The sequence below is a fragment of the Pygocentrus nattereri genome, chromosome 5, assembly GCF_015220715.1.
Source record: "Pygocentrus nattereri isolate fPygNat1 chromosome 5, fPygNat1.pri, whole genome shotgun sequence".
Lineage (NCBI taxonomy): Eukaryota > Metazoa > Chordata > Actinopteri > Characiformes > Serrasalmidae > Pygocentrus > Pygocentrus nattereri.
In genome coordinates this window covers 13,489,289-13,516,026 of record NC_051215.1, presented here as the reverse complement: position 1 = coordinate 13,516,026, position 26,738 = coordinate 13,489,289, and the positions used below count along the sequence as shown (strand labels likewise).

The 26,738-nt window shown below is 42.1% G+C and overlaps 1 protein-coding gene across 6 annotated transcripts in view; it reads left to right on the top strand.

Annotated features, from left to right (window-relative positions):
* lef1 (lymphoid enhancer-binding factor 1) overlaps window positions 1-26,738 on the top strand; it is a 63,335-nt gene that overhangs the window by 33,553 nt on the left and 3,044 nt on the right. The window contains exons 4-10 of one of the 6 annotated variants that reach the window (XM_017701423.2): window positions 2,585-2,717; window positions 6,329-6,419; window positions 7,954-8,073; window positions 9,199-9,361; window positions 10,891-10,998; window positions 14,274-14,313; window positions 15,144-15,184. In XM_017701423.2, coding sequence (XP_017556912.1) covers window positions 2,585-2,717; window positions 6,329-6,419; window positions 7,954-8,073; window positions 9,199-9,361; window positions 10,891-10,998; window positions 14,274-14,313; window positions 15,144-15,178 — 690 coding nt within the window. In that variant the 3' untranslated portion in view covers window positions 15,179-15,184. Of the gene's footprint in view, window positions 1-2,584; window positions 2,718-6,328; window positions 6,420-7,953; window positions 8,074-9,198; window positions 9,362-10,890; window positions 10,999-14,264; window positions 14,314-15,143; window positions 15,185-26,738 lie in introns of all 6 variants that reach the window. The other 5 variants (XM_017701422.2, XM_017701421.2, XM_017701419.2 and 2 more) reach the window with 5 other exon arrangements.

Below are 26,738 nucleotides of genomic sequence, written 5' to 3'. Positions count from 1 at the left end.
ATTAAAATGAAAAAGTGACACATCCTGATTTAGTCTAATTTTATTGTGTGTCATGGTGGAAGGAAGGCAAACATATTTCCTTTTTATGGCACTGTAATTAATATATTATCACTGTTAGAGGAAAATATTGTATGCCTAAAATAAGTAACCTTACAGGAGAAGAAAAAAGCATCCTTAACTTCTTCTAAATTAATGTAACTGTTCTAAGTGGTTTTGGACCATTTCTGCTGGTCAGTTTGTCATGAAAGTGAGACAGCATAAAACAGCAGCTTTTTTGATATTACAGCAAGTTTTTGATATTATATATAAAATATATAACCTTCAAGAAAGTACACCTGTGCACATGAATTGAAATACAGCAGACTGACTAGTAGTGACACATAAGGGTTCAATCTGAGTTTTATTTTATAATCTTCTGTGCTTTCTCCAATTTTTTTATGATGAAATGGAGCCACCTTTTTGGAGTTGTTAAAAGATAATGGTAAATTATGGTAATATATACACCCAGTAATGATGCAGGGGTTCCTGTGCGTATGTGTGGGTGTATACAAGCGTGTGCTGTTTAGTGTTGAGGCTGTTGCTTTGTGAGTCAGCTCTCGTGTGTGTGTGTGTGTGTGTGTGTGTGTGTGTGTGTGTGTGTGTGTGTGTGTGTGTGTGTGTGTGTGTGTGTGTGTGTGTGTGTTGAGGCCGCTGCTGACGTGATTAACCCTGCTTAGTTCCACCGCAGACGGCCGGGACTCTGTAATGAACTCCCTTATTCACCGGCTAATGATTCCCTTTGATCTCCAGCCCCAAGACCTCTGCTCTGCCTCTGCCCTGTGGCGCTCCCTCCCTCTATCTCTCCCTCCCTCCATCTCTCCCTACATCGCCCCCCTTTCCTCCCTCCCTCCCTCATCTCTCCCTCCCTCTGTCCCTCTGCCCCAAAAGTACTGCAGTAGAATATTTTGGCGTGCGTGATGCGTCTTTATTTGTGTAAGATGCAGAATGTGAAATAATCACCTTCTTGGCCTTTTGTACTGGCTTTCTCAGACCTGTTTGAGGAGGAAATGGAAAAAACATTCTTAAATTTAATGTAATAAAGGTTTTCAAAGTCATTTGTATTGGCCCATTCATCCTGAAATGGTCACAGTGTAAAGAGCGGCCGGTGTTTTAAAATGGTGTAAAAAGATGGAGTTACAAGGTTTTAATGTGACAGCAGAAATGATCAGTGCATAAGGAAGGTCTGTTGTGTCACAGCATGTGAGGTAACCAAGCCAAGAAAAAAACAACACTTAATGTTGGTAGCAGCTTTATAATGTTTAGAAAAAAAAACTAATAAACAAAAGGAACTTTTGTGAATCAGGAGGACACTCTAGAACAGTGTGAATGGGAGAATGCTCTTTGCTATGTGTGTGTGAATGCAGGGAAGAACCTTCTAGAGTGAAGGTGAGAATGGAGAAGAGCATTCTATGACTGCATGAATGGGAGCAGAGCTTTCTAGAATAGAGGGAACGAGGACAGAGCTTTCTAGAATAGTGGGAACGAGGACAGAGCTTTCTAGAATAGAGGAAACGAGGACAGAGCTTTCTAGAATAGTGGGAACGAGGACAGAGCTTTCTAGAATAGTGGGAACGAGGACAGAGCTTTCTAGAATAGAGGAAACGAGGACAGAGCTTTCTAGAATAGTGGGAACGAGGACAGAGCTTTCTAGAATAGTGGGAATGAAGGCAGAGCTTTCTAGAATAGTGGGAATGAAGGCAGAACATTCCAGAACAATGTGAATGGAATTTGGGGGGGAACCTACTAGAAAGGGGGGGGGTAGAAAGATCATTCTAGAACAATAAAATACAAGAGAAATAAAATACAAGAACAGTGTCAGTGAAGGCAGAACATTCCAAAACAGTATGAATGGGGCAGAACATGCTACAACAGTGAAAGGGAGCAGAACATTTTACAACAATATGAATGGAGGGGGGAACCTACTAGAACGGTGGGGTAGAACATTTTAGAACAGGGTGAGTCAAAAGAACTTTATAGAACAGTATGAATGGGGAAGAACATTGTACAACAGTGTGAGAAGACAGAACATTCTACAACAGTGTGAATGAAAGCAGCCGAACTTTCTAGAACAGTGAGGAGGACATTCTAGGACAGCATGAATGGGAGCAGAGGTTTCTAGAACACTGTGAATGAGGACTGAACATTCTACAATAGTGTGACTAGTTTTTGAGACTCTCACCAATCACACACGGCCTGTCTATCAAAGCAAGATTTTTGCAAAGCCGCATGTGCATCTGGATTATTCAGTCAAAGTATGTAAACCAGAGACTAAAGAGCATTTTGACCACTGTCATAAAAATAAGATAACTGCAGTTCCATTTATTGGGTTGTAAACTTGGAACTTGATCAGGAACCCTATCTTGGTTGAATCTGCTTCACTTGACAGCCCCAGGTCCGGCACCATGCTCCATGTTTGAGTTTGTTGGTGTTTTTAACCAAGAAGGCGTCAAACAAGAACCTTGTAAATTTTGCTGATTTAGTCTTGCATTAGTACCAACAATATTGCATTCTAACATGTCCTCCTCTGTCTCTTTGTGTCCTGCAGTCAAATAAGGTTCCCGTGGTGCAGCCGTCTCATGCAGTTCACCCCCTCACACCCCTGATCACCTATAGTGACGAGCACTTCGCCCCAGGACCACACTCCGGACACCACCCGCAGGACATCAACTCAAAACACGGTATGCACACTAGGGATGGGCATTGTAAACATTGTCACTAATCAAATATCTATACTTTGAAAGGAACCGTGTTCAAATATCCCAACATGAAAATATTTTATATTATGAGTAAACATGAAAACACTGAAGGTTTATCATGTTTATTGCATGTAGCTAACATGAGAATCTATACTGGGGACATGCACAGGTTTACTGTTCGAGGTGTGTGGGTGGGTGTGTGTGTGTGTGGGTGTGTGTGTGTGTGTGTGTGTGTGTTCAAATATTGAAATTGGGTGACCATGCATCCTCTTCTTCCAGGACGTCCTCTTCTGGGGACCTAAAATGCGTGCCCAGCTAGGATTTCTAACATTGCCTAAAATGTTTGAGATTTTGATTTGCTTTAGTCTGCCTTGTGCTACCGTCCTGCCCATAGGGTCCCCTTTTATTGAAAACAAAGATATGGTCACCCTACCTGAAATCACTGGGTGTTCATTCTGCTTCACCACAGGAAGATGGAAAGAATAAATAGACCAGAGGTCAATCAAATGCCCCTTTCATGCATTTAGAGAACTTAAAACATTACTGTTTTACTCGCGCGTAGGTAGCTATACTTTGCTTCTCCAGAGCAGGACAGCCTGAATGTCCACACGTTGCCAAGAACATGTCCTCAAGGACGTCTTAATAACGGAAACCTATTTCTCTGACAAACTAACACGTTGGCACATCGCCCACCAAGGGGTAAAAGACCTTGTGGAAGATAGTGAGTCCTCATTAGCGTCCAGTGTTCTACCAGGTTTAGCTGCAGTTTTAGCTCATACCTGAAGAGGCAGACTCCAGCCCAATCCCATTTCTTATTTTTTTACCCCTACCTCTTGTTTTCAAGGGTCATGTTACCCTTTGGAATTGATTTACAAAGGGTAGTGGTTGAAATCTTCCCCTACAAAATGGGAACTAAAGAGCATTACTTCATTAACAGGCTACTAGCAGTGGTCTGTAGGTAACCTTGCCAATCTGGAGTGACCGCAGAGGAGGGTAAAGTTCAGCAACCTCATTGCTGGGCTTTAGTTACATTTAGGGCATTGCATGCCTTTAAAGAAGTGAGATATGACAATTATTTATTATCACCCACTCCTAATTCTTCATGAAGCTGAAGTCACTATTTAAGGTTTAATGGGCAATTTAGCTCCCGAGACAGTAGCATACTATTAGCTTTATTATTTTATGCTTATTATGAGGAAAATAACCATAAAACATTAAAACAACATAATATAATACAGTGGTTGTCATAATTTTTAGTGGAGAAAATACTCACATTTGTGGGTTTCTGTGGTTCCTTATGCAGGCACAACAGTGTGTTCCTCTGTTTGCTGCTAATTTTTGTGCCACTGATTTCTTTCAAGTCTCTCTGCACCAGTGCTGTTACTAAAAGTGTAAGCTGAAGTGCTTTTTTTTTTTTCTTTTTTTTTTTGGACGTTTTTCATCTTTTCCTTCATGTTTTCTTTTGTTTACCTCTTGTGCATACTCGAATATCAAAATTAGTCAAAGCGCCCATCCCTCATCCATTTTTGATTGTTCAGCTGCTCTTGTCCCCACATTCCCTGCAATTCTAATTAAGAACATATTTAATAATAATAGTTAATACAAGAGTGTTTTCCAAATTACACATGCCTTATTTAAATACCTGATACAGTAAATAAATACTTTATAAAGATTAATTCTGATATGTTTATTTAACTTACCACACCTGTTTATTCTCACCACTGCTGTGCAGCTTGTTGGCTCCCAGTTTTCTATCTTGCTGATCAGCTGGGTTTTATTTGAACTAACTGGGTTTAATTATAATTGGGGTGTCGTGGCTCAGTACTGATCTCAGAGCAGCACGCTGCAGTGGGATGTGTACAGTCCCAGCTTTGTTTTCTCTTCCAGCTCAGCGGGGGGGCAGACGGAGTTCAGGGGGGATGGGGTGGCTCACAGCGGCTGGGGGGCTGAGGGGTGGGGGGTTTGTGTGGGGGTGTGCGTTTGGCAGACAGTCCTGCACATGAGCACAACTCCATATGTGCTCCTTCCGGCTGACGCTCGTCTCTGCGGCAACTTGAAAAGAGAGTGAGAGGGAAGAAGGAGGGAGAGGGATGGGGAGGATGTGGTGATATGGTGGAGGTCTGTTGAGCTATTAATATCCTCAACAGAGTTACAGAATCCCTCTGCTCTGCTGCTCTTTTACGGTCATCTGTGAGACGTTGTGGTGGCGTTCTTGTCCCCCCCTTTTTAAAATTTTAATACTGAGGTGTTTTTCGAAACCTCATCATGCTGCTGTGAAGAGTAGACTTATATCAGCGCCATGCCGTAATCATGTCAGTGCAACTGCTGTGATATAGCCGTGGTCTTCTGGGGTCCCGTGGTGACCCTGTGGTAGCCCTGTGTAGGAAGTTAGAAACTGTAAACCTATATGGTAGGTGTTTCTCATAAAATGGCCAGAGTGTAGATACAAGGCTTCTACATAGCAGTGTCTGACTCTCATTGAGACACTTGAAGCTTAGTGTGAATTCTGATGAGAGCACGGTCTTAAATTGTTTACACTGTATGATTTATGTCACAAGATGCTGTCACACAAAGAAAATTCACAAATCACAAAAGAATTTTCATTTTTGAGTTAAAATCAGTGCCCTTGTGTGACATGAACAGCTCCAAACTCTCCCTCTTCTCCGTTTAATGCATGCTTTTTTGGGTAAAACATTATGCCAAGAGGTTTTTTTTAATTGTGTGGCTTTATTTTTCAACCCAAAAAAAGATGCAGCAGGATATTGTAAATTTATTTGTTTTGCAGGTCTGTCGCCAGAAAATCCCATCATCTAACCTGCATCATAACTGAAGTTGCACAGTCTGCCAAAAAATTGAGCAAGACTTCATTTGCAGCATATCTTACAATGTAACATGCAATAAATGTAAAAGACCTCTGTTATCACTCAGTCTACAGCAGGCATCTGTCTCCCTGTCTGTCTCCCTGTCTGTCTCCCTGTCTGTCTCCCTGTCTGTCTCCCTGTCTGTCTCCCTGTCCAATTCTTTCTTCATCTGTTTCTCTGTCTCTGTTTCTCTTTCTCTTGCCTCTTTTCATGGGCTTATGATGTGTTTTGGAGTTTAAGTGTGCTGTTAATCTGGTCCTTTGTGGGTGTGTGTGTTGAGACAGCAGTCACACAGGGATGCCACATAGGACAGATTTGTTTATCCATTTCAGACCCTGTATTTTTGTTTCTCTTTTCCTCCATGGACTGAACATGCACTCTTGACCTTGGTGTGTGTGTGCTCAGTGATGGTCATTTGCAGCATAAATCACTTCACTACATAGCAGCTCTTAATTAGCCAATCATCTGCTTACACAGTGCACTGTGTAAAAAAGCAAAAACAGACCAGAGGAAAGTAACTTGGACACAGAGTGTCAGCGTCCATATCTAGACCTGCAAAATGACATGATCTTGGACCTAGGGGCCAGTATGACCATTTTTGTGATGAATTGTCTCAATGCTTTTCTGATTATATTGTTGATATAGTCAGTTTTTAAACACTGTACAATTGCACGTTTTTTCACAAAAGTGTGATTTAGTTCTGTTTTAATTTGTTTTTGTTTGTTTGGTTAGGTATGCCCAGGCATCACACTGGTCCAGATATTCCAAACTTCTACTCTCTCTCTCCTGGAGGAGCAGGACAGATCACCCCACCACTGGGCTGGTAAGTGTACACACACACACACACACACTCACTCCCTCACACTCAAACCTTATCAAATGCCATCAAGATGGTTAGTCTGTCTCCTTCTGAGTTGACCCAAAGCGAACTCATCCCACTAGCATGCAGACAGCAGGCTCAGCCCCAGGCCCTGGGTTCAGCCGGTGTGTGTATGTGTGTGCTGCTCGAGCACATGTCAGGCATTCTCCTGACTCATTCCTGGCAGTGCCTCTCCCTGGCTGCTGCTGCAGCCTCTGTGAGTGGAGACACATGTGAGCGCGAGAAACAGAGGGGGGAAAAAAAACCCTCCCGCTGTCTCTGCAAACGCCGCAACCTCTGCATGTAAACACACTGAAACAGAATCAGACCGCAGGCAGCAGCCTTGGCCAGGCATGCCCAGCGCAGATCAGATGAGAAAGTAACTGGAGCTGAAGTGTGTGTGGACGTAGACCAAACGGACAACAACACATCAAATGAGCTTTATTTGTGCTATAAGTTTCACTGATGTGCCACAATGTAACCAAAATTGCTGCCACAGTGTACAGAACATAGATACAATTATTACACAGTGCAGTAATGACACAGAACATGATCACAATGAAGATTTACAGCGTTTAAGATTTACCCCGATGTCATTTACTGGAATGGCATGCATTTCTTCGCCCCTCAAATAATAGAGCACTCTGACCAATGTCTGTCTCTGTGTCACTGTTGGAGATTGCATGAAGTACAAGAAGTTGGTTTGGCCAGATATAAAATTTACTCAATTTTTCCCATTTCTCTGAGCCGAAATCTTGTTTTTGGGTGTCTGAAGCTTATTTTTTTTTTTTTTTTTACACTGTATGATCTGCTGTTATCTGTAAAAATGAGCAAAGTATGACCAGAATTCAGGCTTTTACATATGTGACACACTTTTGTCCATTTTTCCAAATAACACTGCAATGTAGTGTCAGAAACCACATACGCAAGTCTGTTTGAGATGACTCAACAATTTGTTAGCTTAATTAGCCTTGTAGCTCCAGTGCAAAATTAAAGCAAACTTTAGTGACCTAACATGTCTTTGCTGACTAGATTTGGAGTTTGACAGATCTATCGTTATTAAAGCTGAAGAGTGAGGTCATATAAGATATTGAGAGTGGGCATTAGGTGATATTTTGAATAGACCTAGAACAAAGTGTGTGTGTGTGTGTGTGTGTGTGTGTGTATATACATTATACACACACATTTTTGCAATTGTAATATTCCTTTAAAACCCACTGGAGTTACATGATTAAAGATTGCCCTGATTTTGTTTTGTTTCATTTCTGTTTATTTGGAACAAAATTTCTTGGCTCACATGAATGATGTTATGTCATCAAAACACCCACACACTGTATTCACACGGAAAAGAAACTGTGAAAGAAAGAGACCTCATGCATGTTTGTTGCCCTGTACGATATCAGAATCACAAAGGACAGTCTTGCCACAGCAGCTAACTGATGATATACCAGTATTTTTTTTCTTCATTCGCTCACTTGTGTTTCTCCTCTGTTTTCAGGTTTTCTCATCACATGGTTCCGGGACCCCCTGGACCTCATGCCACAGGTATCCCCCACCCTGCCATAGTCAACCCCCAGATCAAGCACGAGCCTCCACATGAGACTGACCTAATGCATATGTAAGTGTCCCCTCATCATCTTCACCCTAGCCCATCCGCTGCATCTGTTTCTGTTCCAAAATATCTCAAATTTATTTAAAAAAAAAACTATGAATATAAAAAAATATTTATTTACCTGTGCATTTTCCTAGTTTTATCGTTTGAGCAATCAGTAGTAGTGCAGGCTGAACTGCTAGGGTGTCCAGTAAGTGAATTCAAAATATGCATTACAGTCATGCAAACTGCCAACTAAATACTGATAATTAATAGAGAAGCTACATTTTAGATAGAAAAATTGTAATTGATTAATTGTGACAGCCTTAGTGTGCTCACTCCTACAGAGAACTGCTTTCGACTGCAGCAGAGTACAACCTGGTCAGCACTAAACATTTGTAGAATTTCAGCCTCTATTAGCCACGAAGGCCCCTAGATAAGCCATGGTGAACAGATAAGACTATTTGCTCCATTTGGCCCCAGGTGGCTGATCCTGGTCTCAGATTTGACCGCAAAGGCTGCTTGGCCCCACGAAGGGAAGGCTCTCTTCCCTTAAAGCCAGAGAGAGAGAAAGGGAGAGGGAGAGAGGCAGAGAGGCTTTGGTTGCCATTACTGGTGAAGTAATCTCTCTCTGCATGAAAGCACCCAACTGGACGTGATTAAAAGCGTTCCACTAGCAAGTCAGGCTGCTCTCCCATTGGACGATGAAAACAGGCGCACGCCATTCTCACACTCGCTGCCGTCGCTGTGGCGGCAGCCCCAGTGACTCCTCTACGCTTCCCCTCTTCATACACACGCAACACCCCATTCTTTTTAAAGCCTTAATCTCTGAAATCCCACTGATCCTGACTTGTTTTTTTTACTCTCAAAACTAAATACCCTACATATTAATCTGTAGTAGCTACTGGGTAAATCAGGGTAGATAATAGATCATTCATAATAGCACTACCACTCTCATACATGTAAATATTTCTAATGATAAAGCTATATAGGTTTGTATTATAGTAGTTAGTCATTTCAGTAACTAATAATGCAATCATTAATAATTGAATAAAAGGCTTAGGTTTTAAAGGGTTAATAATGTGGTTTTGCTTTGTCTTTTATTTTTTTCTTCCTCATTTTAACCATCTGCTTTTGCAATTGTTTCTGCAGGAAGCCTCAGCATGAGCAGAGAAAGGAGCAGGAGCCCAAAAAGCCTCACATTAAGAAGCCGCTCAACGCCTTCATGCTGTATATGAAAGAGATGAGAGCCAATGTGGTGGCAGAGTGCACGCTGAAGGAGAGTGCCGCCATCAACCAAATCCTGGGCCGAAGGGTAGGTATCAGACTCTTTTCTGCCATAGGCCCCCCTGTTCATTTTAGTCTCTTGAATATTAGACTTGTTATTCAGCAACTGTTGTGAATTGCAATGACATCTGTTATAATATGTAAGCTTAATATGGGTTAAACATGTTAACCAGATGTCTAAACGTGTGTATCCGTTATTTTTGTGAGAATTACATTCATATTTACATTTTTTCAGTTATTCAAATGCTGTTATCCAGAGCAACTTGCAGAACATGCAGACAGTAGAAGCCAAAGGGATAGAAAGTATCTATGACTTAAAAAAAAAAAAGACATAAAGGCAAGAGTCTTATCGTAGATTAAGATCAATGCTAAGTGCAAAATACTGTTGTGCTTTAGAGATTAATTAATCACTGTTTTAACTACGTACTTGAAATATGTAGTGGATAGTAGTTAATGCATAATTTATTATTTTTGCTGTATAATAAGCCTTAAGATTACTAGCTGTATAAGAAGAGTTTAAAGGGTTAAAAGTGACATTCTAATAAATACGGATTTTGTTTAAACCAGTGTTCACCATCTCTCCTCTTGGAGATCTTCCTTCCTGAACAGTTAACTTCCAATCCTGATTGAACAGAACTTACCCAGGTCATCAGTTCACATAGTTTGACCGGGTGTGCTATATTTGGGCTGGAACTGAAATGTAGGATGGGAGATCTCCAGGGAGTATTTTGCAGAGCTAGATTTCTCATTTTAGCAAGATAACTTAAGCCTAAATTCAAGCCTGTCAAGAGGAAAAGAGGGACATTCCTATTGCACAATCCTCAACTTCGGTCCTAAGTTATCTGACTAACTAAGTCCTGCTTTGTGAAATTCTTTTGAGGAGCAGGGTTGGTGACCACTGGTCTAGAGAATTAGATTTTCAAGCCACAGTGGAAGGATCATAGAACTGGTCAGAGCAGAGTCTAGGGGGGGGAACTCATCCAACCACAGAGTGCCAAAGACACTAAAGCAGTGAGATCTTGCCTTACCTTACGAGCAATTTGGTCCTTTAAGAAGAAAGGGCAGGCTGAGTGGTGCTGACATTTGCCAAGAAGTGTTCCTCTTTTCGGAAAAAGAGGAACCACTGAGCATGTTTAATGCTTTAACCGAAAGCCTGAGCGGTTTGAGGCAGCCAGCCACAGCAAAGCAGCATTCTGCGGCTGTGTGGGGTAATTGCCCGCTGACATAGTTTGAAGTAAAGCGCCGCTAAATTGGAACCAGTGTTTTGATATGAAATCAAAGTTCCCCCTTTTTTTTCCCCTTAGTGTGCAAGTTAATCTCTTCATCGTGTTTCCCCTTCTCCCTCTTTTCCTCTGTCTCTCAACCCCCCCCCCTCTCTCCCTGCGCCCCCACTGCCCCCCCACTCCCGCAATTCAAATCATTTGCTACAAATCCTTTTTAACTTCCAAAACACTAGCATGCATCTATTTGCTGGGAACTTGAAAGTACAGGAGAGTAATTGACTGACTGCATTTTCTTTTTTTTCTTTTTTTTCTAATCTCCCTTTGCGCTGAACAGTGGCATGCTTTATCTCGGGAAGAGCAAGCTAAGTATTATGAATTAGCCCGCAAGGAACGGCAGCTCCACATGCAGTTATACCCAGGCTGGTCTGCCAGAGACAATTATGTAAGTATCTCTACAGACACACTGGCAGATGAGGTGTGTGTGTGTATATGTGTTTGTGTGTGTTTTTCAACACTCTGACCCCTTGGCTTTACTCTCTGTCAGTGTAATGGCAGATGGAGATGTCTGTTCACAGACAATTAGAGCCAGGATTTCTCCCTCAGTCCTACTGGAAGAGAGAAAGAGAAAAGAGTGTTTGTGTGTATTTGTTTGTTTGCTTGCACATCTGTATATGTATGTGTACACATGAGTATATTGTGGACTGCACGTCAAAAGTCTGGGGACACCTACAATCTTCAAAATAAAGGTTCCTAATTTGTTCTTGGATTGAACATAGACTTCTTTGAAAAGCTATTACTGGTACAGAACCTTACCATGTGAAGGTGCTTTAACTTTACAAAGAATCACAAAGAATCATCCAATGAAAGGCAACCAGAAGTGGTTCTTTTGTGGCATTTCTCCAAAGAACCCTTCTTAGTGCCTTTAACTGACTAAGCCTAATGCAAAAAAGGGGCTATGCTTCTGCTGTTTAATCTGCTTTTCGTTGTTAATCATGTGACTTCTCAGCACTCCTGTTGCATTCGTTTCAAGGTGTAAAGAAAGTGAATTCTGAGATTTCTGTTTAATCACAATCTGCATTTTTGATCAAAAAACACTTGAAGAGGAAGCCAAGACACAAGTCATGCTTAAGTAGTACTCTTACTAAACATAGCATGTGCTTACTAATCTGAGTTGCACTCTGAATGAGCTTGGGGAAAAAAATGCTTACAGTAAGAAAAGAAGCCTCGCTCTCCTTTTAGACAATGAGAGAAACAAAGAAATGATGGCACAAAGAAAAGCTACAGGTCTACACGCTAAACATGATAAAGTGATGTAGCTGTTGCCAGCAGAGATGCCTTTATTATTTGTATTATTATTATTATTATTATTGCTGTTGTTTTTGTTGTTAATACTATTGGAATTAATATATGCACAAAAAACTGTGCTTTGCCTCAGTGGCATTGTGTGACCTTCTTAATAAAGAAGAGTATAATCTTTATGTTTGGAGTAACTTAAAATTTAAAGACAGGTTTACATTCTACAGACTGAAGCAAAAAAGTGCTCCTATTAATATTGATTGTATTGCATGGAGAACACTAAACATTAAATGAACGAGCATCCCACAGTGAAGGCCCACAATCACTATACTGAAAATATAACGTTGAGCAGGAATAAAAAGCATATGTCTTGTAAATGTATCAGCTCATGAAATGTGCACGGCTTTATTTTATTGTACTTTTAGAAGGTTGGATGTTCTAATAAACTGAAAAAGGAAACATTTAATGTAAAGCAAATTGGCTGGCACTGAATATTTATGCTGTAACAGAAAATGTATTGAATCAAGACACTGCCGTATTGTATCAAACCAAATTTTGTTGAGTTTTGTAAATCCTTACACCCTTATCTTTTTCTCTATCTGCTCTTCATACCAAGGAAGACAATTTGGAACACAGCATGTTCATCAAAGGATTAACACAATGCTATTCCATGTTGGCTAAAGCTGTTCAGGCATTTGTCTTAGTTGATTTAAAAATCAGTATCAGCGATAATTAAGCATTACGCAAATTATAACAAAGTGTCCCTGATTATTTGATGGACAGTGTGTATGTCTGTATGCGTGTCTCTTTTGAATGTGAGTCTGCCAGCTTGTGTCAAGAGTGTGGCTCCAGCACTCACAGTCACTCCACCACTGAGGCGTTTTGCGCTGTTTGCCTGGCTCCCCTCGGACACGGCCGGCACAGCTCTCTCACTGCGGCCCCTTGCAGCACTGAGGGCTCCACAGAGGCCAAACCACAAGAACACAACCAGTATGGTCACTGCATTTCACTCGAGCAGTTATTTTGGTGCCTTTTTTAAGACTCGTATGTAAACAGAATAAACAGCTTCCCAAAAGTTACACTGAACAGAAGCAGGCTAGTGCTCGTCAGAGGGAAACGTGCAAAATGCTAAACTGAGCTACAGCTATACCCTTTACTTAAATAGGACAAACCTCACTGTGTCAGATTCTATTCCTGTAACGTTCAGATTCAGGGAATATGATGGAAGTGAACGCTGAAACCAGTCACTGGCTGGGAAGCCAAAGGGGGCAAAAGGGGCTCAGAAACACTTCAAAGAAGGATGAACTTTCCACTCGGCTGGTTCCATTAGCAGTGGGCATACAGCTGTATTTAACAGTGTTAAGCGCTGTGAGCACATCCGTGCTCTGTCACACACACACGCACACACACACTGAGACACACACACACTCTCTCTTCACTGCTCTGGGCTTCATGGCTCTGTCAGCCGCGGCTAGAATACACAGATTAGCTGCTGAATAAGTGGATTATCAGACTTTTACAGCAGGCAACCAAAGCGGGCCTCATATTGGACTGCAAAATGACGGCACAGAGCTATCTATACCTATAGTCACCCTGCTAGGGGATTTAGGAGTAAGCTACAAATCCTCAACCAATCCAGACTTCTGGTTTGAGAGCCGGTGTTCATGTAAATTAGAGTAGGCCAGATAGTTCCTTCCTATGTGTTACTTTTTGATTGATCATTAGTCCCTAATCTTGAGTGGAAAGATTACTGATGAGTGTTTGAATTGAATTCATATATATATATATATATATATATATATATATATATATAAAATCAGTGGTGCAACTACCAGCAGTTGACCTGTTCATGCTCTGCCCACGAATGCATTCTTTCATAGCAGCTATTGTGAAGTTGAACAAGCCTTACAGGACACCTGGCGTTCAACCTAATTGAATTTAGGTTGGAGTTTAGATTCACTAGCATGAGTTGACTGTGCTACACTCTTAGGAGGCTAATTGGCTTAGATGAATGGTTCTGTGAAAAACTTTACTTGATGTAGAACCTTTAGAATATGTAGAAGTTCTTTAAACCCGTAAAAATGATTCTGTTAAGAACAATCATTTGAAGTTCTCAGACAGGTCCTTAGGAATCCCTCATATTTTTGCTGACAATCTGTGACTCATAGTTGTCGACAAAAATTTCCTACTCTAGTCAGGCTTTCATAATTTGATAAATTGGATTGGGTAAGGTAGAATAAGAAGAATAGTACCTTCAGTGTTGTGATTGGCCAAAATGGTGATTGGCAGGGCTTTGGCCGGCAGTGTCCAGCAGGGGATGAGCGAATATGGCAAAAGGCAGATGGTTTAGAGTGGTCTAGTGGCCGTGAGTGCTGGAGCCACACTTTAAAAGTTCTCCCGGATATTTTCTAGGGAAAGAAGAAGAAGAGGAAGAGGGAGAAGCTCCAGGAGACTGCCTCAGGTAAGAAATGTCCTTGAGCCTTCCTCTCCCTTTTTTTTTTTTTTTGGTCTTTCTTTCTCTATCACTCCTTTGTGTTTGGCTCCTTTTATTTTTCCTTTTGTAAACTGGATGTACTGCACAGCTGCCTTTAAATCTTGTTCTGGTTTCTGACCATGGTGGTAATTTTCCAGCCCCTGTGCCACTGCTGCATGTTCCGCACACAACTGCAATGTAAACAAGTGTTTATGACTTGAGTGGATTTTCAGGGAGCACTCCACTTTTAAAACACTCAGCATTTTAAGTAGCCTGCTTGGCCTGTTTGTTGTATATGCAGACAATTACAGCTCCCCAAAAGAACCACCAGTGTGGGCTTTTGGATCCTGCAGTGTACTTGTACTGCGGCAGCACATAGACTTTCAGAGCAGTCATTCCATCCATCCCTCCATCACTTATTCCATGAGATTCACAGTCTTTGGGATTAGTCTGTCCATTCTGTGATAAAACTCAGCTCCCTCAGGCTTTTTTTTTCCTCTCTCTCTCTCTTTCTGTGCCCTGTCACTTTGGCTTCTTCAGAGAGATAAGACAGGCCTTCTATGATTTAATATGATGTATTTGTACTGTTTACTGTACTGTGCTTGTGTATAAACCATCTTTCTTGCTGTTAGTCTGATTGAAAGGCCTGTACAATATCATTTTAGATTTATGTGTAATGTACAAGTGTATCAATTGTCACTAAGTGACTAGAACATCAATGTGTTGATCTTTTGTAAGACCACGTTTTGGCATTTAAAATTAAGTTTAGTGTGTTAGGAGACCCATCCCCCATTGTTAAAAGCTGCCATTTTCTGCAGGTACAGGCCAGAGAATGAAAACGGCGTACATCTGAGCAATGGTAAGGCCCTGCCTATCCCTGTCCAGTCTAAGAGACTCTTTTGTTGTATTCTAATGTATTCCTGTGCTTTCAAGACAATATGACACTTAAATACAGACTAATCCTAAAGGTTCATCCTGAGCTCACCAGAGCACTGTGTTTGTATATGCGCCATTCATGTTCTGCCAATTATTTTGTCATTCCTATGTATTTTTATTTCCAATATTTTCATTTAGATTTTTTTTTATCTTATTCATTGTCCAGCCATTGGTCAGTTGGTCAGTATGTCATCTCTCTCTATTTTGCCTCACTGTTGGAGGAGGATATAGCATTGCACTGTCGTGGTACTGCATGGTCTGTTATGTGCTCTTGTACTGTTACGCTTACCTGATACCTGGGAAGTTATTTCACAAGGCAGGACTTCTTAGTTGGCCTGATAAGGTAAGTTTCATTGGTCACCGGAGATAACAAAAGTATGGTGTAATTTGAAAAGAACTATTGCTCACTCATAGCTTCTTGAAAGAATATGAGAAATTCTGAAAATTCTGACAAAAATTCAGATTCTAAGCTTTCAGTCTAGACCACATTTAGGTTTTAAGTAGAAAAAGAGATGTTTTTAATACAATTGGAATTAATGAAATGAAGGAAAAAGCATCCTTATGTTACATTTTTGCTATTTCTTGGTAAGAAATAATACATTTTATTGTGCTTTTTCAGAACCTCAAGAACCTAGTGTTGGCTATACTAATAGAACAAAAGGAAAAGATAAAGACAAAAAATTCCATATAATTTTCATGCAATGCAATACATTTCTTGACTAAACAAACTAAAAATATAGTCATTTGAGTGGTTTAGCAAAATGGAGGTAATACCACTCTATATTTAAGGGTTAGCCTGAACTCGTAATTGTCCAAGAGGGAGTTAAGTGAGGAGTTTTCCTATAAGAAAGTCCTCATTTTGTCTTGCTAAACCAAGAAGTTCCTGCTTTGTGAAATACCACCCGATGCTATGGATATATACAAGGTGAGTTTGGAAGTAACATCTATGAAATTAATGCATATGTGATGATAAGAACATTCTACGTTTCACTCATACGAGGAGTCATAAGGTATTATAGACTTCTTTTTCAGGTTTTTTTTTTTCTGTGTAATCTTTGGCACAGATCTACAGCACACATTGCTGAGGCCTGGCCACATAGCCAAACTGTGTTAAGAGAGTATGTTGTGATTGGGCTGGTTTTAAAAGAGCAAGGCCAGATGTAAGCCCTCTCCTACCATTCACCCATATGGCCCCCATGTGTAATCGGACCGACACCATGAATGAACAGTGGCCTTGCCAGCAGTTTCTGCTTGCGCTTGGCTTTTCGCACCATAGCGGTGAAACTAGCCACCACGTGGCTTCAAAAAAATCCTCTATAAAAGACGGAACACTATAAACAAGGAAGAGCTCCTCTTCATTAAGTAATAGTCCATAGAAGCAAACCCAGCAGCTGCCAGTGTGAAGCGAGAGGGCTTCTGTCTTCCTAATTTCCTTCTTTTTTCCCCCGGTTAAAGAGTCACTGCATCCTGTTATTCCGCTTCCTCTTTCTGCAGCGAAAAGCCATGCAGATGTGACAAATCTGCTCGGCGGACGAGACGAAAGCAACCAGACAAAGGTTTTATGGTCGATCGATTCGCGACCCCGTGGCTCTTTCTGAACCCAAATTGGAGCGCTTTTCTCCTCGTCTTTTCTTCCTCTGCAGGCTGCGCGGGCTCGGGGGCCGCTGGCGAGAAAAGCAGTCTATCTCTGATCCAATAATTAGCAGTGCAGAGCAGACGGGGGATGGACACCCTTGCTGATTCATTGTGACAGCCTTAAACTAATATGCATAATACCAAGAATACTGCTGCTACCCTGAAAGCCCTCAATTTATGCAGATCCCAAGAGCTGGATTGAGGTTAGCTTAGCGTAGACTCCAGAAAACATCTTTTAAATGAACTTATTTGTCTATTTCTGTTATCCGCCTTCGAGCTCTCAGAGGAACGGAACATGGCTGTTTATAATAGCATGCATCAATTTACATTTAATGTAAACTTCCCTATTTTTTCAGTCAAGTTTTGTTTTTACATGGATAACAAATTCATGGCTTTCGTTTGTTAAAGAAACATTGGTCCTATTGTTTTTGGAGCTAAAGTTGGAGGTATCACGGATAAAAATGTTTTTGCATGAGCCTTTGAAGTCGAAAATGGGCCTTTTTTTTCCCCTTTCAAAAAATTTGGCATCATAACATGGAAACGACAACCTGAGACTCTGTTTCCTTTCTCTTGTTTCTCCTTTTATTTTCAGACTCACTCTTGTTCTGCAAGGTCTGTATGTGCATAACGTCACATTAGATTGATCAGTAATATTCGAATTCCGTTTCATCTGACTTCCCATCTCTTCATCTTCCTCAGCTTGTTTTTACCCGTGTGGGTTTTTGGAGCTCCTTTGAGGCTTTTGTGGGTCTAAGCCCTCTGATTTGCTGGCTTTGAGATTATCATCAGCGTGTGGATGCACACATGCCTTCTATGCTGCTACCTTTTGCCACTGTGGATTTGCTGCAGGCTAGAAGAAAGCTGTGTAACAATATAGTGGGCTGTTATACTGGGGCTGTATTTTAAAGCATGCGTGCTCTGCCTGACTCCTCAAAGCCATGCTTCTTTTGGAACTACCTGGAATATGACAATTATTGGAATATTTTTATCAATGCTGGAATAATAGCAATATAGGGGTGTGAGGATGAGTCAAAAAGGTCATCAGCTGTGAAAAAAAGTTAAAAAATGTTGAATTAAAAACAAAAGATCACAATAATGATGATAATGATAATATCTAAGATTTATAATATAAAACACCTGGTGTTTAATTGGCAACAGGTCAGTAACATGATTGGACATAAAAAGAGCATCACAAGGAGGCTGAGTCTTTCAAAAATAAAGATAAGGGGGAAAACTGCAGAATATTAGTGCAACAATTCAAGAATAGCATTTCTTAACATAAAGTAGCAAAGAACTTCAGTATTTCTTCATTTACAATACATACAGTACCATGGGCCTGAGCTCATTTAAGATGGACTGAGACGAAGTGGAAAAGTGTCCTGTAGTCCGATTAATCAAAATTTGAAATTCTTTTTGGAAATCATGGGCAACACATGGTCCTCCAGACAACGTGGTTTGTTATTAAGTACATGGTTCAAAAGCCAGCACCCGTGATGGTATGTGCATTAGTGTACATCTGTGATGGCACCATTATTGCTGAAAGACGGGCAGTCATGGGCTGGAGGTTAGGGAACAAGCCTAGTGACCGGAAGGTCACCGGTTCGATCCCCAGAGCCGAAAGCACATGACTGAGGTGTCCTTGAGCAAGACACCTAACCCCCCAACTGCTCCCCGGGCGCTGTGGATTGGGCTGCCCACCGCTCCGGGCAAGTGTGCTCACTGCCCCCTAGTGTGTGTGTGCTCACTAGAGTGTATGTGGTGTTTCACTTAACGGATGGGTTAAATGCGGAGGTAAAATTTCCCCATTGTGGAACTAATAAGGGTCACTTAATCTTAATATTTAAGTTTTGTAGCAAATTATGCTGCCATCCAGATGATGTATTTTTTAGTTAAGGCCTTTCTTATTTCAGCAAGATGATAGCACATTCTGCATGTACAGTTGAAACCAGAAGTTTACATACACTATATAAAAAGACACGCTTCCTTTTTTCTCACTTTTTTTCTAACTTTTCCCGTTTTAGGTCAATTAGGATTACCAAAATGATTTCTATTTGCTAAATGCCAGAATAATGAGAGAGAGAATTTTTAAAGGCAATTTTTATTACTTTCTTCAAAGTCAAAAGTTTAAATACATTTCATTAGTATTTGGTACCATTGCCCTTAAACTGTATGACTTCGGTCAAACATTTTGGAAATCCTTCCACAAGCTTCTCACAATAGTTGGCAGGAATTTTGGCTCATTCCGCCTGACAGAACTGATATAACTGAGCCATCTAGGCCTCCTTGCTCACACTTGCTTTTTCAGCTTTGCCCATAAATTCTCAATAGGATTGAGATCAAGGCTTTGTGATGACCACTCCAAAACATTGACTTTGTTATCCTTAAGCCATGCTGTAACCAGTTTGGCAGTATGATTTGGGTCATTGTCCATTTGGAAGACCCATTTGTGCCCAAGCTTTAACATCCTGGCTGATGTCTTGAGATGTTGCTTCAGTATTTCCACATGATGTTCTTTCCTCATGATGCCATCTATTTTGTGAAGTGCACCAGTCCTTCCTGCAGCAAAACAACCCCACAACATGATGCTGCCACCCCCATGTTTCACAGCTCGGATGGTGTTCTCAGGCTTGCAAGCTTCCCCCTTTTTCCTCCAAACATAACGATGGTCATTTATGGCCAAACAGTTCAATTTTAGTTTCAGACCACAGGACATGTCTCCAAAAATTAAGGTCTTTGTCCCTGTGTGCATTTGCAAACATTAATCTGGCTTTTTTTATGTTTATTTTGGAATAATGGCTTCTTCCCGGCAGAGTGGCCTTTCAGCCCATGTTGATACAGTACTCGTTTCACTGTGGATAATGACACCCTTACCAGTTTCAGCCACCATCTTCACAAGGTCTTTTGCTTTTGTTCTTGGGTTGATATGCACATTTCGGACCGAAGCACGTTCATATCTGGAACACAGAACCTGTCTCCTTCCTGATCGGTATGATGGCTGGATATTCCCATCTTGTTTGTACTTGCGTATAATTGTTTGTACAAATGAATGAGGTGCCTTCAGGCATGTGGAAATTGCACCCAAGGATGAACCAGACTTGTGCAAGTCAACAGTTCTCTTCCTGATATCTTGGCTGATTTCTTTCGACTTTCCCATAATGTTACACAAAGAAGCAGCTTGTTTCAGATGTGCCTTAAAATACATCCACAGGTGTGTATCTCATTAACTCAGATGTTGACAATAAACCTATCAGGAGCTTACAAAGACATGATATCATCATATGGACTGTCCCAAATAGTTTAATGGCATAGTAATCTTAGTGTATTTAAAATTTTGACTTTGAAGAAAGTAATAAAAATGGCCTTAAATTCCCTCTCTCATTGTTCTGGCATTTAGCGAATAGAAATAATTTTGGTAATCCTAATTGACCTAAAACAGGAAACGTTCATTCTGATTTCATGTCAGACAGGGAGGAAAAAATGCACATTTGTCTTTTATATAGTGTATGTAAACTTCTGGTTTCATCTGTATGACTGCAGCACGACTCCGCAGTAGAAGAGTTTGGGTGCTAAACTGGCCTGTCTGCAGTCCAGACTGGTCACCTATTTAAGATATTTGGCACATTATGATGTAAAAAAAAATGACACTGGACATCCTGAACTGTGGAGCAGCTAAAATCCTATATGAAGCAAGAATGGGAAACATTTCACTTTCAAAACTACAGCACCTGCCCTCCTTAGTTCCCAGATGCTTACAGTGTTGTTAGAAGAAGAAGTGATGCAGTACAGTGGTGAACAAGCCCCCGTCCCAACTTTTTTGGAATGTCACTTTCATCAAATTGGCATATATTTTATATAATAATAATAATAGTAATAATAATACATATTTTTATGGCACTTCATTTCACAGTTGCAGAATATAAATATGATTATTACTGTAATATTCACTCACATTTGTTTCAATAGATTGCAGTACACTACCGGAAGCTTAGAGAGAGATATGGCCTTTGTATTATGGTGGCACTGTAGTAGCAAAGTGAGACAAAAGAGCAGAATGCATAACGGTTCAGTTAGTCCAATGACAGTAAATATTTGGTACAGTGTAGTGGCCATCCCTGCTATAGTGGACACTACTTGATGGGCTCATCAATTATATAGCTAATTGTTGGTCGCAGCCCTAGTGAGGTGATTTTTTTTTTTTGTGTGTGTGTGTGTGTGTGGGTGTGTGTGTGTGTGTGTGTTGGTGTGTTTACAGTTCCAGAATTTGTTGTAGCTGTTGGCAGGCTGTTGGGTAAGGTTTGCCCTGAAGCTGGGTGTGGCTGCTGAGGGATTTGGTGTATGCTTTGGAGGCTGGCTGGGGGCACTGTGGGAAAGTGGTGGAAGTGAGGGCGCTCTGGAGGACACTGCTCAGTCTGAGGAATGAAAGGGCGAGCTGTTCGTCGGAGCTTCAGCCACACTCTCAATGCCCCTGACCACGTCCTCTGATGTATGAGGGCAGGAGTCAGCTGTCAGCCTTTGAAGAGAGAGCGAGAGATGGTCAGAGAGAGAGAGAGAGCGCCCAAAAATTAAAACCCCTCGTGAGAGAGAGAGAGAGGGGGTAGAGTGTGTTCTTATAGCTCTGTCTGTCCACTGAGTGAAGTAGCAAGCTTCTCTCTCTCTCTGCTGTAGTCAGACAGGATTCAACCTCAGCCCTGCTCCAAAACCCTTCCTGTTTTCTTTGCAGTTGAAATTGCACTCTGTTCCCTTTCGACGCTTTGGTATAGTAGAATAGGAAAACTTTCTAATGAAGTGAAATGTGCCAGTTAGGGGTAGTGCTGCTTTTTATTTCTACTAATATGAAAAAGCAACTACTTGACCAGTTGTCATTTGCCATAAATTTAAAAAAAAAGTGTTCATCAATGAACAGTTTTATTAATGGGTTGCAGCTAGTGGTGTGTGCTTCAATTTGAGGTTAATGGGCATACGTTCAGCATAGTCTTATGCAACTTACCATTGATAGTAGAATTGGTTCCATTATTTATTCCACATTTCTATACTAATGAAGCACATTTGGCTCTATTTTTTTAATCAGAAGAACTGCTTTATGGACCCTCCCCTTTTGTGTTTACCACCATACTTTGCTAGTAAATTCAGGCAGTCTTTCTGACTGATCAGCAGCTGCCCATAATGCCAACTAGTGGACAAAGTTTGATCTCTACTGACACAAGTGATTGCATAGACTACTTGACTGGTCTGTTCTATCCCTAGTGCCAGTAGAGCTGTCTCTGGGAGGTGACTCATTTAATGTTGATTAAGAGGGAACTCACTGTACCAAATTCCTGATCATAACCATTTTAATGAAGAGCAGTAATTTGGGTCTGTTTTCAGAAGCTTCTTCTGATCTAGGATCTGTTCCTGTCAGTAAAGTCACAGTAAATAACAGGAGTCTGATCCTGAATCACCACCCCTGATTCTGAGAAGCTTATTGAATACAGGCTCTGGTCTCAGAGCAGGCTGACTGAGCTGTTTTCACATACCTGAGAACTGTACCTGCACAAAGAGAGAAGCTGTAGGATCAGTCAGAGGCAGCAGGGCAGCTAACGTTACTGCAGGCAGGAATACAAACCTTCTTATTCATCCATACCAACAGGCTGAGTGCCAAAACGCAGCCTCTGCAGCACTGGATGAGTGACTAAAGGGTGTGTGTGTGTGTGTGTGTGTGTGTGTGTGTGTTTCTGTGCTGCGTCTCCTACTCCAAACCTGTATATTATTGCACATATATTATGTACCGTGTGATTCCAAAGTTTTAAAACAGCCAAGTAAATTGGTTAAGCCACTACTGTGTAACATTAGTGGATAAAAATGAACATTATACTAGACTTCAATAATCAGTGAATTTGGCAACTTTAAGGTTGCACATATCACTGACACTGGCATTACATTATGAACACACAGCTATGTAACCTCCTTAGAAAGCACTGCCATTAAAATAGGATGCTCTGTAGCAGCCACACATGAGCATAAGGTTACCATGCCTGGTGCCAAGCAGTATCTGGTCCCCCCAGCATTGGGCTGTGGAGCAGTGAAACTGCATTCTCTGGAGTGATGGAACACCATCATCTTTAGGATGAGTCAGAGTGAAGTTTTGATCCACTACTAATCATCAGATGCGAGTACCTGACCCCACTAATACTCTTGTAGCTGAATGCAGTCCAATCCTCACAGCGATGTTCCATCATCTAGTGCAAAGCCTTCTTGGAAGGGTCAAGGCTGCTACTGAATGAATGATGAATGAGATGTCTACAAACTTCTGGACACACAGTGTGTTAGCGTTGATGAGTTAGTTGTCATGATTTTGATGATTCTTTCCAAGCAATTACTGTCCAGATAAATAGTTTCAAATCCTATCTCAGGAGGTTTTGTGTAGTTGTGTGCTGTGTGTAGTTGCAGTAGGTGCAGTGTAAGAGTATGGTGACTGAATATGAATGCCGTTCACTTCTGCTTATTGTTTAAGGTGGAGCTGCTGCTTTTACTGTTGCTGTTCACATACAGGTCTATTGTCCAGACTTCAGCCAGCTGTTGGCGCAGCATGGAGGTTGAGACACCCCTGTGTTGTGATGTCTTCTCCATTTCCTCTCTCGCTCTCTCTCGCTCTCACTCTCTCTCTCTTTCTTTCTTTCTTTCTTTCTTTCTTTCTTTCTTTGTTTCGTTCTTTCTCTTTCTCTTTTTTATTTTATTATTATTTTTTTCTCTCTCTCCCTCTTCCTCTCTCCCTCTCCTCACTCACACACTCCAGTCATAGAATTCCTCTCCTTGGGAGTAAATCTGGCTCCTATTGTGAAATGCAGGCGGATTCCCCTCACCCTCCAGCCCCCTCCTTCCCCTTCCACCACCACCACCACCCCACCCCACCCTCTGAGTGGTGGTGGAGGCCCTTTGAAGTGGCCGCCGGTAGAGGAGTGCAGTCATTGTGCTTTGCTTTGATAGTGCCGCTCCTGGCCCGCTGCACGTCAGCCCCGAGCCCCCACACTGCTGCTGCTGCAGCAGCCCCCAGCTGCCAAGCCTTAGATGTGGGCAGCCCCCACCAAGCCCCCACCCAACCCACAGCCCATGGACCCCCATCCACCCCCCCCCAACAACCCCCCATGCACACATAAACACACACACAGCCCAGCCACATGCCTGAGGTTTGCCAAGCCTGTCGCCTCCCTTCAAGCTCTACCTACATCCAAATGCCGTCTCTGCCCTTTTTCCCCTCCCTTTCTTTGCCACTTTTTCTTTTCTATTCTGCTTCTCTTTTTGCTTTAGCGAAGAGAGAGGAGAGTGAATGAGGGGGAAGAGGTGAGACATGCCTTGATCCAGAGAAAGAGTAAAGTGGACAAGGAGGGAGAGATGGAATGGTGAAGAGAGACAGGGAAAGAGAGGGGAAGAAAGAATGAGAGGGGCAAAGAGAGAGAGAGAGAGAAAAACAGAGAGAACCAGAAACCCCTCCTCCTCGTCCTCTAGCACTGGGGCTTTTCCCTTTAATGTTAGCGTCTCAGGCTCAGAGGAACTGCTGACAGAAAGAAGCACTTTGTTTTAAACATAATTTGATTCCAGGTGCTCTTTTATTACTGGGCCCCAGTTTTTTAGCGGCTTCCCCTGAGCACTGAACTGTTCATAGCGGCCGTTTGACTTTATGGACTCGCCTCTGCCTCGCAGGGCGTTGCCAAACCAAATGCAAAGCGCTGCAAGGCCAGGCCACTGGCACCACATCAGTATAGAAAGAGAGAGGCAGAGAGAGAGAGAGAGAGGGGCTTTCCACTTTACTGGACTTAACACAACCCAGATTATGCTTACACACACTCTCTCGTGCTTGCAGCACTCACTCTTGGTGCTTTATTCAGACGGCTGGGGCCTGCTAGAGTTAGGCTGTGATGTCATTCAGACTTTGATCTTTTTCTTTCCTATTTCTCTCTCTCTTTCTCTCTCACACTCTGTCCCTGTCTGTTTTATTGAATGTGTTCCTATAGCATTGAGTGAGCGAGCGAGCGTCTGTGCAGTTGCGCATGGAGCTGGTTTGGTCAGGTACCCTCACTGTCTCCTGTGGCCTTGGCTCACTTAGAGGAGATGGAGCAGAAAAGATCAACAAATTTGCTGTTTCCTCTCTCTCCCTCTCTCTCCCTCTCTCTCTCTCTCTCTCTCTCTCTCTCTCTCTCTCTCTCTCTCTCTCTCTCTCTCTCTCAAAACCTCAGCCTTTTTCATTTCTTTGCCACTTTCACTTTCTCTCCCTCAGTCTTCTTCTTTAATGTCTCTGCCTTTTTCTTTTTCTCTTTTCTCACTCTCCTTATGCATACTCTTTCACTCTGCTTTCTATCTCTTCCTGCCTCTCTCTGCCCATTTCTCCCTTTTTTTTTTTTTAAGTCTGCCTATTTTTTGTGCTCTCTCTCTCTCTCTCTCTCTCTCTCTCTCTCTCTCTCTCTCTCTCTCTCTCTCTCTGTGTGTGAGACTCTTTCACTTAGCTTATTTTCAGAGTAATTTTTCTTCCTTTCTAAGCAGCACCAGAGAGAAATCCATACCTCCAGTGAGAGAGAGGGAGGGAGGTGTGTCAGCGGCCCCAGCTGCAGGCTCTTTGATTTGCCCTGGGAGGTGAACGGGCCGATTGAGGGACGCAAGGCCGTGCCAGTTATCTTAACCTCACACACTTCAAAGAGACTCAACTCGCCAAGGAGAGAGAGAAAGAGAGAGACGTGAGAGTGAGGGATAAAGAGAATGTGGGAAAGGCAAGGAGTATGAGAGTGAGAAGGAGAGAAAGACAGACCGAGCGGGAGAGTGAGAGAGAGAGACTGGCCCTGGTAAACAGAGGAGCGTTTCATTTCCTGCAAGTTTGGCCGGGGCATTCCTCAGCTCTAATGGGGAGTAGCTCTTGAATCCTGGCGTTTGTGCGCTTGTGTGTGTGTTGTGTGTCGGTGGTCTGTGTGAAGCTCTGGCCTGTTCTGTCCTCTTCCCCCAAACACCCCCCTCCCACTGCCCCAGGCCGGAAGGGCAGGCAGAGCTCTTTTCATGTGCTTGGGGAAGGAAAGAGGGCACAGGCTGCACAGGAGCTTTGAGGTGGCGGGATGAAAAGAGGGACGGAGGAGGTAAATAAAAGCTCCAGGGAGGCTTTGGTCATTGCCCTCTCTCTCTTCAGCTCACTCTCTCTGTCTTTCTATTGCTCTATCTCTCTCTCTCTCTCTCTCTCTCTCTCTCTCTCTCTCTCTCTCTCTCTCTCTCTCTCAGTATTCTCCTGTCTCTTCCTCTGTTTTTTTCTCCCTCTCACTCTCTCTTTACTGGGGTCAGCTCTCACTGGATATGCATGTGTGTGCCTGTCATCCACATGTGGTAAAGCAGCAGTAGGGGAGCGTATGTGCGTGTGACTCCTCGCTGGACGTTGGCTCGAGGGATCTTCTGTATTGTTTCTCTTTGATCAGGAATTCCATTTGATGAGCTTCTGAAACACGTCCGTAAAGCTTGTCAATAACGAAATGGAGCCTGTAGCATTTAATTCTTTACGAAACGTGGGGGATCTGATCGGTTTTAACATGCTGTGTCAGGATGATTTTCTGTGCAGTGTTAGAATTTGAAAGTTGGGGAACATCAATGAAAGCTCTGAATAATGTTTCCCAGTTTTCATTAATATATTACACAACTATAGATGGGTCAGGGTTATATGTTTGAATTTCAACTGATTGAAATGCTTTTGTAGCCGAATGCTCTGGACAAGACATGCAGTCATTCAGTTAACCTGTCCTTCACATTTCTGAAGATTCTTCACGCTGACTTCATGAGCAGTAGCGCCACTGAATTTGCCAGGATCATGATAAATTGAGCATGGGGTTTTATTTATA